We start from the raw sequence: 12,941 nt of genomic DNA on the forward strand, positions 1-12,941 counted from the left end.
CCAGCCGGCAGCCACTAGGGATCCTACCAGTGCACAAATTTCGTGCACTGGACCTCTAGTCAATTATATTGCCAACTAAAAAAAGTTGTACCTTGAGTGATGGAGTAATAGCTCCTATTGTCCCAGTGCTCCCATAGATAAACTTGTGATAGCTTATATATGAAAGACTAAGCAAATGACTGGCCAACCAGTAGCTATGACGTGCACTGATCACCAGGGGGCAGACACTCAACACAGGAGCTGCCGAGCTATGGTGACTTGGCAGATGTGGTTCTCTGGTAATGCACCTGGAACCAGAGAAGAAGGAGCCCGATTCCGAGGTGTGTGACTCGAGCACTGCCCTCTTGCAATCCGGAACTCCTTGGGGGATGTCAGAGAGCTGGTTTCAGCCTGATCCCTGCAGGCCAGGCTTAGGTATTGAATCCATGCATTGGGCCTCTAACCCATTGGCTCCCCACTTCGGGTCTGGCTCCCTACCGGGCCTCTAGCCCATTGTAAAGATCGTGGGCCCTTACAGAAACTTGTCGACTGGATTAGCTAAATGATGAGACAGGCAAGATCTATTGGCCGCGGCCCCGAAGTCTGGCACCCATGCTAGCCCATCCACTTAATGTCAATTTCCAATGAAAGCAGCAAATTTTCCCACTACCACTATCGGCTGGGAAGTCGACTCCTTCTGGACAGACAGTAGCACTGGCAGGCAACCTCTGGGGAGGGAAGGAGGCAAAGGAGCAGCTCAGATGGGAAGAAGGATGTTGCCGCCGCAACGGACTCTGCCTGGCCAAAAGGGCCTGGCAGGAGCCTGACGTTGAGCAGGGTCCTGCCCGAGGCCAACTAGATTCCAGGCTAAGTAAATCCTGTTTGCTAAATAATTGCATTTTGCAGCTAAATGCCCACAAGTCATCAGTTACCGCCAAACTTAGGGTAAAATGAGATGAAAGAAGCGAGACAGGAAAAGAGAGAAAGTGACATAATACTGGGAGAAGAGAGGAGGGAGCCCGATTCCAGGTGCATCACCTGAGAACCACCTTGTTGCAATCTGGGACCCCCCTGGGAGATGTTGGAGAGCTGGTTTCGGCCCAATTCCCACAGGCCAAGCCAAGGGACCCTACCAGCGCATGAATCCATGCACCAGGCCTCTAGTAATTTACTGAACTAACTAAAAGCTCTAGAAAGCAACCAACAGCAAAATATAACTAGAACAGATTTTACACTTAGAAAGAGAATAGCATTAAATTGCCCATTTTGTTTACATTAAGCCACAAGTCAGAGGTTTATGGAACAGCTAAAATTCAGAAAACTTGCAGCCTTACTTGAAGAACTAAAGAACAGAGTTCAAAGCAACCTCAGTAGCTGGAAAGTATGAAAAGAAAGTCCAAGAAGGATCCAAAGAGAAATGACACTAAAATCTGCATATACATTGTCCAAAAATTTAGCTACTCTCCAACTAACAGCAGCCAGAGCATTTGAGGTTTGAGTATGGCCAAGTAGCATGCCTGTTAAAATAAACAAAATCAATAGTTTCCAGAGGATCATACCAAAATCAAGTGTATCTACAAATTCAATCACAATGTCTAGGACACAAATCAAAGCTACTATATATACAAAGAGGAAAATGTAAAGTATATGCAAAACAAATCAAATCAACAGAAGGTCCCTGAGATTGACCCAGTTATTGAAAATAGTAGACAAGGATTTTAAAGCACCTATCACAACATGCTAAAAATATAAAGATTATGCTCATCATGAGTAGGAAATCCGAAAAGCCAAACAGAATCTCTAAAAATTATCAAATAGAAACTCTACAAGTGAAATAATTGCCAAAACGCTCGGCTGGTGTGATTTAGTGGTTGAGTGTTGACGCATAAACCAGGAGGTTCAATTCCATCAGGACACAAGCCGGGGTTGTGGGCTTGATCCCCAGTAGGGGGTGTGCAGGAGGCAGCCAATCAGTGATTCTCTCTCATCTTTAATGTTTTATCCCTCTCCCTCTCCCTTCCTCTCTGAAATCAATAAAAATATATAATCACCAACTCATCAGAAACAGTGGAGGTAAGACACTGTACTTAGGAAATACAAGTTTTGAGGGGCAAAGAATATGAGTGCAAATTGCTCTCAAATAATTCACAGTAAGAAATGAGAGAGAAAATAATAAAGCAAAGGAAGTAAAATATTAATTAGGGGACTGTGGAAAATACATGAAAGTGTACTTAACTATTCTAGTGACTTTTTTAGAAGTCTAAAATGATCAAAATAAAAAGTTACAAAAACTGTTACATGTAATTTCCTCATTTTGTCAACTGACAAGAATTTAGAAGCAGTAACACCCCAGGAACAATGAATACACCTGGCACCAGATCTTTCTAAATACTCTCTAAAATAAAAGCGTCAGGGTTCCTTGAAGAAATAGTTGAGCTGAGGGTTGTTAGGGCAAGGAAGGTACAAGCCTCACCAGGAACATCTTTATGTTGCAGGAAAAGGAAGAGCTCAAAAAATAATGTGGGCTTGATGAAAGGATAAAGCAGCCAATTTGAAGCTCTCAATCACCAAACGGGGACAAACTGAGCAACAAAACGATTGTTACAGAGAATGGCTCACAGAATTAAGTATCTTTGTGTCCTTGCTAATATAGTTGAACCTTCCTTACAGTGTAAGTCCAGTTTATGAATGTAGGAGGAAAGAGGGAATAGGAAATCAACATCCAGTAAACATCACAATCGTTGGTGCAGGCAAAACTGCCAATAGATGCTAAAATTAATTTTTTAAAATCAGTTTCAAAGTATCCCCTCCCACAAGGTACTTAATTAAAATGAGAAAATGGGGAGACACCACTTTCATCCAGAGCTAAGGGCACACCAATTGTATGGTATTCTTAACAAAAATACATACCTTTTATCAAAGTAAGAAAAAAGTAAAAAAACAAGTATAAAATGGGGGGAAAGGAAAAACTGTGAAGTTGAATTAGAAATTGAAGGTGTCAGTATGATCTCAAGTTCTAAAAAATATATTCACATAAAATATAAGAGATAGGTATGTTTTCTTGCTTTGCCAGGTAGGATCAGTGATATCTCAGAAACAATAAGCATACAATTTCTAGATCTAAGTTTCTGAGTACTATTCCCTCTAAAAAGAACTAGTCTCCTTGGAGAAATGGTTGATTCCAGGGCTCAGGAAGGAAAGGTACAAAATTAGAAAGTTAATAAAATGCTCAAAAAATATTGGTGCGTATCAAAATGACACAGGAACCAGATTTGATAAGGTTTCCCAAAGCCAAATCTCATACAATTTTAATATCAATATAAATATGTCCAGTAACATCATAATCCACAGAATAAAACAGAAACCTAAGAGTCTATACTTAAAAAACAGCCACATGTATGGTATATGATAAGTAGGTAGATATATAGTGTATGGAGTATGTAGTAGAATTAAAAAATATTTTGCAGCCATCACAATCAAAATTGGTTTAGACAATTATCAACTGTTGCTAAAATCAGTAAAAAGGGAATGATGAACAACAGTCAAAACACATCAAAATACCGACATAATCTTAAAGTAATTTCTCAAAGGTGGCTTATTTTTCACAAGGAGGAAAATATTCAGTGAAAACAGAACAGTACTTTCATCAGGTGATCAAATTAGTATCAACAATGAGTTCCTCAGATGTTATACCCTAACAAGGACACATCACTTTTCTAGTAGTTTGGCTGGAGATAAATAACCTCAATCTAATCATTAAAAAACACCACATAAACCCAAATTGGAAAGCATTCTCTCTCTCTCTCTCTATTTCTCTCTCTCTCTCTCTCTCTCACACACACACACACACACACACACACACACACACACACACACACCTCACACTCACTGCTGACTTTATTATGGAGAACTGATCTCATGATAAACATTATCGGAAGGCAGAGATTGTGTCTCTGCATCTCCATCTATCACATTACCTGACATTAATAAATGCTAGCTGAATGGATACTCCCTTCCTAGACAGTAGATGGTAAGTCCCAGACAATGTCATGTTTCCAGAACCACACACAGTAAAGACACAAAGTATAGTGGTTAAAAGAATAATGAATTTTTACACTAGGCAAACAGAATTTGTTTATAAGTTATATAATATTCTATACTCTTGTCTCAGCCAAATTTTCGAAAGTAAACTTTTTTCAAAACCTTTAAACACTGTATTATAAAACCAGAGAACTGGAAATTTAAAGATGACTTCAAATATAGTTATACACTAACATTAAAGTCTTTTGTTTTTCCACAAAAGCAAACCACAAAAATTAGTTGAAGTGACAAGATTTATGGAGACGCTGCAACTAGAACCCAACTTTATTGTTACAACCAACTTTTTATTTACAGAATATAAATCTCTTCAAAAAGATACATTCCTTCATTTAATCAATGGTAAAAGGCCTTATTACACAGAAATAAAGCCTAAACATCACTTATATTTTAAACAAAAATACAAACAGCTTCATTAAACGTTTACGAACATAGAGCAAAAACATTTTTACGTAAGCAGTTACATGAATGAGGCTGTTTTTTTATTTTCTTCACTGGCAACCCCATTTTTGTCCACAGAACAAGTTTTACTTAAATTAACAGTAGTAAAAATGTAAAAATTAAATTTTAAACATGAAAATATGCAACAAAAAACAGGAAGTATCTTCATTACCAAACAAATTAACAAGTTCTCAGATACTTTCTGAGGCATATCAAAACACCTCCTTCAAAAGTTGCATTCATTTGAGAGGTATCAATACATTTTCAGTGCTGAGACTATTTGTAGCACTTACAGTATATACAAAGCAGCATACTACTATGGTTCACATATGATACACAAATTTAAGCTTTCTGCCAATTTCCCAATTTAACATACAACTATGGTAATGACAATTATTCACTGGGGCTTTTTGGTTTTTTTTTTTCCTCCTGCACCTGAAATTATCATTTAAGAACATGGAATGATGCCATATCTTCTTTTATTAATGATATTTAAAATTCAATTATTTCACATCATGGAAACTTCTTCATCCCGCTGTACAATGGCTCCTATATATAGTACAGTTTAAAGGTTTTCCCCTTGCAAATTCCACCAATTTATAGTTACTTTAGTACAAACAAAAAGAAATTTCTTCAGATTATTGTACAATAAAAATGTCAGTGTGTCACTACCAAAACTGAAGTAGCAGCACACCACAACCATGACAAGCAAATATTCACATTTTCTCACAGCTTTTTGGGTCTTTTCCAGGTCACGTGAACTAGTTTACATGGATACTATCAGGTCTCAAGCTAGCTTTTAAAGTTCCTGTTAGAGTTTTAATATTTAACTAATGTAACAATCTAAATTAGTCAGCTTTTTCTTATTCATCACTAACTAGTTTAAATACACTATGTAACCTTTTCAATTTTTATAAGTATTTTGTGTTTGTTAAAATGATTAATGGGTATATCATTAATGGATAAGATGTTAACAAAAACATTGAGTATTTTACACAATTTTTTTGTAACTAGAAAAGCTATAGGATTCATAATTAACACATTTTATTTTAACCTGTTTGATACCATCAGTAGCATAGTAAGTGCATAGGAAAGAAGAGAAAGCAGATTTCAGCACAGAAATCTACTAAAAACTTTAATTTTGGATGCCCAACACATATGGGTCTTCTCTATAAGCACTACCATTAGTTTTTCATTGAAATAGTGAAATTTTCTATTTCAAATTGTGACCCTAAAATAGAATTTTTAGCATGAAAATTGTGTTCAGAAAAATCTAATTCATTATGTAATGTATCTTATTAATTTCAGTTTTCAAGATTTCAAGTAACGCAATCCCAAGCATTTTCTTTTATAGTAACACATTTTAGAGACGACTAAGCTTCAAAGACAGGGGAAGTTCATTTAAAATAATTGATATTCTTTTCTGTCCAAAGATATCAAACCCAAAACATAACACTATAAGGTGTTATATAAGAAGAAATAAAAAGGCAGTTCAATATAACTAATTTCTTTTTAAAAAAAGAAACAAAAAAAAATGCCTTGTGTAACAGTTTCCAGTCAAAGGACGATCTAAAATCTAATGAACTAAAGAAAAATCAGAGAAAATTAACTTTCAAATAAGGATAAAGCTGCTTTAATCACATACTTCTAATTCCATTTTCATCTGTGCGTAAGTTACTAGCATTTGCCTTTTGTATAAGTTGTGCAAGTTGGTGCCAATAACAAAACTCTCCTAGCACATAGCACTATTAACTTTGTCTATCAACTGAAGTCTGTATCACTTTGGAATGCAGTATAAAATGCTTATTAAAGGTAATTTAAAGCAGAAAATCAAACTGAGAGTATTGTCATTTATATTATAAAGGAATTAAAAATGATACAGAAGGCTTTGTGTAATGTAAAGAAGAAATACCTATATAATTAGTAAAGTGGAGGTTTTTAACTTGTAACAAAGTGTGTGGGGAATTTTTTAACTCTGAAAGTTTTAGTAACATATTTATGAAGTTCAAATATTTTTAATCCAGCAAAAAAAATAGTAAATAGCAATCATTAAAATATTACATCTTTTTGTTGTTTACAATCCCATAATAAACAACTTTATATCTAGAGAAGCCACATGAGATATGCTTTGGTTGAACTAAGAGCTATTATTTACCTATCTCCTGTATACATGGGATTTAGATTCACATTGAGATATCAAAAATTTCATATTTTTTGTTTTTATTGTAGAAAAACGTTGACCTTGAAAATAGGATAATACTTCAGTTTGCAATCATTAAATTTTATTTTTAATTTGCTTTAGCTTGAAATCATGGAATGGAATTCTGTGCATATTAATTAATCACTTGCAGGAATCTAACCTCACAAAAACTAACAACTAAAGAATGAAGAAAAGTCATATTAGGCACTGAGAGGCTAAATAAATAAGTACTGACATTAACAAAAACTGATAAACCCTATCTCCAGTTCCTCTTGTTATCCTGCTGTGCAGTCAGAACTGCTGGCTGTTTCCAGTATAAAAACCAAAGAACGGGATCAGTTCCTTACAGAAAATTTTCTTTAAAAGGGAAGAGAATGAAAAACAATACACAATCTCATATGCAAGATACAATTCACACTAATTTACAAATTTTTATTTACACTGTTTTATATACATTCCAGGCAGACCTAGTTGATGAGTTTTGTGCTCGTTTTGATCTCAAATGATCATGTGAACAGTATGATTTACTACCACATCTCTGATTTCCAGAAAATGGTGGTAGCATGGGATTGGGTGTTGGGAGGTGGGGGAATCAAATATTACTGGTCAGGTAAACTCTAACAAGTATGTAGAGAGCAAAGAGGAAAAAAATTGTGGAATTCTGCTTGTTAAAGCATCCAGGCCACTATGGTCTATTGACTAATTATGAGTATACATGAATGCCACTTTTCTAACAACCATTTTCGTATTTACAAAATGAGCTTACAAGTTGAGTTATTAGGTAAGGCATTCAAGTTCCTTAGCTTAACATAAAAAGGCAACAGACATCTCAAGAAGCCACAGGACACATTTTAGAGAGATGTCTTTCCTTTTGAATCTCTTAAATGGTCAACAAAAAGGAAAGCAATTTTGAACCTTATTAATAGCCTGCAGCATGATCCAAAAAAGATCTGTACAGAACTGGGAGCATCACAACATCCAAAATCTAACCAATGAGTGAGGGAAACACTTTAACTATCTGATTATGTTCCCAAGATCCACCAGATACTCCTAGGACTAGAGTGAGAGCCTTTATTACTTTACATTCACTTCTATATGATTCTTTCTGAAATGTTTATTATAGTGTCACAGCTAGTATGCACAGTTTATCAGCAATGACTCAGTGAACCTCTATTCAAAACAGTTTGAAGAGTATGGAATAAGGTAGAAAAATGATCTTCTCTCCTCCATTGCAAATATCCACTGTTGCACTTTAGGAAGTCATAAAGCAAAAAAATCAAGAGTTTTACATACTCTTCATTGTTGAAAATAATATTCCAACCACAGATGAAAATCCCACCAAAAACAATTTTTCAAGTACACTCTAACATTATATAAAAAGGTATATTCATTGTTTAATTGGTTCCATTCAGTCAATTAAGTAAACTTCTATTGATTCTACAACAATGTGGTTTATAAAAACAGAAGTGAACATTTTTAACATTGGGGAGGTAGAAAACAAATCTTGGTCTAACACTGTTATAGATATAAACAGATTTTTATATTCTATTTATGTAACTAGAATTTACCATTTAAAATGGCCTTTAAGTGTTTCTACTTAATTACCTTTAAATATCTTGAGACAACCCAAGTATTTTAAAGCACTTATCTGAGAATATAAGTCATTTTGAATAATATATCAGACTCTCCAGATTTCTCAGAGGATAATTTGTAGTTGCATATTCTGAATATGCAGATCCATTAAGCCAACTTTGTACATGGGCACTTATGTGACCAAAGTGAAAAGCTTGTCAGACTAATTTTCTAAGTAAAGACAACCATGACTACTCAACTCCACACGGCAGTCTTCAAAACATGAAACTTACTTATCCCAAAGATCTAACTCCCATATAATTATTACCATCCTTACTCCAAAACAAAATAAAAAAATATACAAACAAAATCAAGAGAAATAAAAACAGAATCCTTCCTACAAGGAGTATTTCTGCTTAATTCACATTTTGATATATCAGATTTTAAGTGTACAAGATCAATGCCTTAAATGTTCCTTATTTAATTCTTTTAACACCTCAACTTCTCTGAACCTACATGTATCAAGCAATCATTTGCTATCATCCCAAAGATATGGAGCCAAACTAAAACATGAAACCAAAATGTAAAAAATGAATCGACGGGGGTAAAACAGAATTAATCTAAATGGCATTTTCTTGTTCCCACGTATGATAAACATTCTATCTTTGTTTCCAATATTAGCAATTGTTCTACTAGCTATTATTTAATAACAAAGACATAGAACATCTCAATATGTAAAACAAAACATTTGGTTAGAAAAAACTTGATACACTAAAATCTTAAAAGCAAACTAGTAACTTAAATGGCCACATTTAGATATGAGAATATTTTTAAATGCAGATTTTGGTGACACAAAATCATCCTATCTGTTCTAGGATTATACAGTAAATATTTATACTGCCAGACTCTGTAGGGAGAGTAGAATTAAATTCTAAGGTAAATTCCCCCCAAAGAAATAGTTTCCAATATTCAGTTCAAAAAGATGTACCTCTACCATAGATAGTGAATGTGTCTCACACTCCTAAACAGGTATTTTTCAAAGAACATCCTATCTATACCAGTGTCTGGCATTTCAAGAGTAAATGATCTATTTTACTTACAGTGCATCAAGATAAAAAAGTTTCAATGAACACCTAGAACTTTTAACTAAAATTAATCGTATTAAAGTAAAAAAAAGTGTTTTCCTCTGGAACATTTTCATTGCTTACACTTAACAGATGAAATAGATGAAAGCAGTCACAGAATCATGTTACATTTATAATAAATAATTCACATATAGCAGATTAAATTATCAAAAAGACTAAACTGACATCTTTATACCTATTTGTAGATTTAACAAATTTCTAATCTACTGCATACTGACAGCAGTAGGTATATTTTTTTACATCATTCAGTCTATTTAAAAAACAAATTGGTTGATAGAGGCATAATTTGTAAAGCAAAATAACCAAATTAAATAATAGAATCTTAATAATTGGCTTTTCGGAATTTCTCAAGAAAAGATTCACAAGCATTGTTCAGCTACTTGAGAATAATTGCATCTTTACTCAGGCATTTTTAATGCAGTCACTTCAGGCTTCATTTTAAAGTACTGGTTAAAACGAACAATTGCATACCTAGTGAGAAAAAAAGAATAACAAAATTAGTCAAAGCTGAAAACTTAATCCTCCCTTTATTTCCACTTACCCCTCAACTAAATTTTTTTTAAGTTTTACGATTTTTTTCAAAAAACATATTTTTAGTTTATTGCACCACCTACTGGACAGCTTTCTAATATTAAGTGCATTTAACAGATTAAACCAGATTTTCTCTCAAACCATGTATTAATTGTATGTATCCTTTATAACATTTGATTGAAAATAATAACTACAATGTCCTCTATGAGTTTTCAATGTTAATTCAAAAGAAAATAGAGACAAATATAATGCATACAGTAAAATTAAACTTACCCAAGGAAATCAAACTCAATAGTGGAGTATTTGGCTTGAATCAAAGCCCACAATCCCCAAAAGAAATGAGAAGCCTAAAAAGAAAGGCAGAAAAAAACAAGAATTATAATAATTCATTTCTCTTTTTGATTTTTTTTGTATTTTTAGAGAGAGCAGAAGGGAGAGAGGGGAGAGGGAAGAGAGATAGAAACATTGATGAAAGAGAAACATCAACATTGACCGACTGCCTCCTGCATACCTGCTACCAGGGATCAAGCTTACAACCTGGGCATGTGCCCTGACCTAGAATCGAACCATTGACCACTTGGTGCATGAGTTGACGCTCAACCATGGAGTTACACAGGCCAGGCAACAATTCATTTCTTTGTAAAGCAAATATCATATTGTTGATTTTTTCCCTTTTTCATCAATTCCATAAAAAAATACTTTATTGATGCTTTTTTATATAAAATATCTAAAATAAGGTAATAATTAAGTGTACAGTTATCTAGGTAGCTATAAATCACTTTTGTCTACACCAAAAGAGGCTATAAAAACTATACTGTCATTTAAAAACTGTAATCCAACTTCTATAATCTGTTTTATGTAGGCAGAGTTCAGCTTCAGCACTAATAGGTGTTGGTTAAGTGGTGTTTTTATTCAAGCTTATTTTTTTTTTTGGCAAAGAGTTTTTAATGATATTAATTGATAACAACCTCATATAAAATACATTATCAAAGGACTTGGTTACTTGACATAAAAATATAAACAAAATAAAAAATCCAAATCTCAAACCAAAAAAAAAAAAAATTTAATGTGAAGAATGTTCTAGGGGGTGACAAACATCTGGAAACAATTTGTATTGAATCCAACAATCCTGCATACCAACCACAACATAAAATACGTTATTTATGTTAGAGAAAAATGGGTCTTAGGAGAAAACAAATAGCAGTGTAATTAGGAGCTGTAAAATCATTGTATGCACCCTTTATGATCATTGTCAGTTAAACATGGTATTTGAAGATTCTGATAACACCAATACAACTTCCAAAAAATACTCTAACTAGAAGTATTATTTTAAAAATTTTTACCCTAAAAAGATCGCTTTTAAAAAGTCCGTTGTTATAAATTATTTACCCAAATACATGTAGGTTTATTTCTGGACTTTTAATTCTGTTCCATAGGTCCTTGTGTCTGTTTTTCTGCCAATACCACATTGTTCTGATTATTATCGGTTTGTAGTAAAATTTGAAGTTAGGGAATGTGATACCTAGGACTTCATTCTTTCTTCGCAGGATTGTTTTGGCTATTCGGGGTCTTTTGTAGTTCCATACAAATCTGATGATTTTTTACTCTATTTCTTTAAAAACTTTCATTGGCATTATGATAGGACTTGCACTGCATCTGTGTATTGCTTTAGGACGTATTGTTGATTCTTCCAATCCATAAACAAAATATCTATTTCATTGTGTGTTTTTTCAACCTTTTAAAATAATGTTTTGTAGTTTAAAGGAGCCACAAGCATAAAAAGGAGGGAAAAGACTTCTTCAACAAATTGTGCTAAGAAAACTGGAAAGCCACACACAAAAGAATGAAACTAGACTACAGTTTGTCCCATACACAAACATTAACTCAAAATGAATCAAAAACCTAAATATAAGACCCAAAACAATAAACTACATAGAAGAAAAGATAGGTATTAAACTTATGATCTTAGTCTTAGAGAAAATTTTATAAATTTGACCCAAAAGGCAAGAGAAGTAAAGGCAAAAATAAATGAATGGGACTATATAAAACTAAGAAGCGCCCTAACTGGTTTGGCTCAGTGGATAGAGCGTCGGCCTGTGGACTGAAAGGTCCCAGGTTCGATTCCGGTCAAGGGCATGTACCTTGGTTGTGGGCACATCCCCAGTAGGAGGTGTGCAGGAGGCAGCTGATCAATGTTTCTCTCCCATCGATGTTTCTAATTCTCTATCCCTCTCCCTTTCTCACTGTAAAAAAATCAATAAAATATAAAGAAAAAAAAATAAAAAGCTTCTGCACAGCAAGAGAAATAGCCAACAAAACAAAAAGGCAACCAACCAAATGGAAGAAGGTATTTGGAAACAACAGCTCCAACAAGGTGCTAATATCCAAAATACATAAAGAATTCATACAGCTCAACACCACACAAACAATCCATTTAAAAAATGGGCAGAGGACCAGAACAGATACTTCGCTAAAGAAGACATACAAGTGGCCAAAAGATTTATGAAAACATGCTTAACTTCATTCATTAGCTGTTAGGGAAATGAAAATCAAAACTACAATGAGGTGACACCTCACACTGTTAGAATGGCTATTATCAACAAGACAAGTAATACCAAGTGTTGGAGAGGTGTGGAGAAAAAGGAACCCTCATTCACTGATGGTGGGAATGTAAACTGGTGAAACCACCATGGAAAACAGTAAGAAAGTTCCTCAAAAAATTAAGAACATAGTTACCATATGACCCAGCAACCCTTCTTCTGAATATCTACCTGAAAAATCTTGAAAACATTTATTGGCAAAGATATATGCACCCCTATGTTCACTGCAGCATTATACACAGTAGCCAAGACATGGAAACAACCAAAGTGTCCTTCGAAAGATGAAAGAGAAGTGATACAGGTAGCAACACTTATATGGGACAAAATAGACCTCAAAGTGAAGGCCATAACAAGAGATAAGGAAGGCCACTTCAT

At 34.1% G+C, this 12,941-nt stretch overlaps 1 protein-coding gene across 1 annotated transcript in view; it reads right to left on the minus strand.

Annotated features, from left to right (window-relative positions):
- Window positions 1-4,321: 4,321 nt before the first annotated feature.
- Window positions 4,322-12,941, minus strand: part of ETNK1 (ethanolamine kinase 1) — a 54,009-nt gene continuing 45,389 nt past the window's right edge. Inside the window, exons 7-8 of the mRNA XM_006769637.2 lie at window positions 10,240-10,313; window positions 4,322-9,906 (exon numbers count right to left, since the gene is read on the minus strand). Coding sequence (XP_006769700.1) covers window positions 9,834-9,906; window positions 10,240-10,313 — 147 coding nt within the window. The 3' untranslated portion in view covers window positions 4,322-9,833. The remainder of the gene's footprint in view (window positions 9,907-10,239; window positions 10,314-12,941) is intronic.

This window comes from Myotis davidii, unplaced genomic scaffold (genome assembly GCF_000327345.1).
Source record: "Myotis davidii unplaced genomic scaffold, ASM32734v1 scaffold163, whole genome shotgun sequence".
NCBI lineage: Eukaryota > Metazoa > Chordata > Mammalia > Chiroptera > Vespertilionidae > Myotis > Myotis davidii.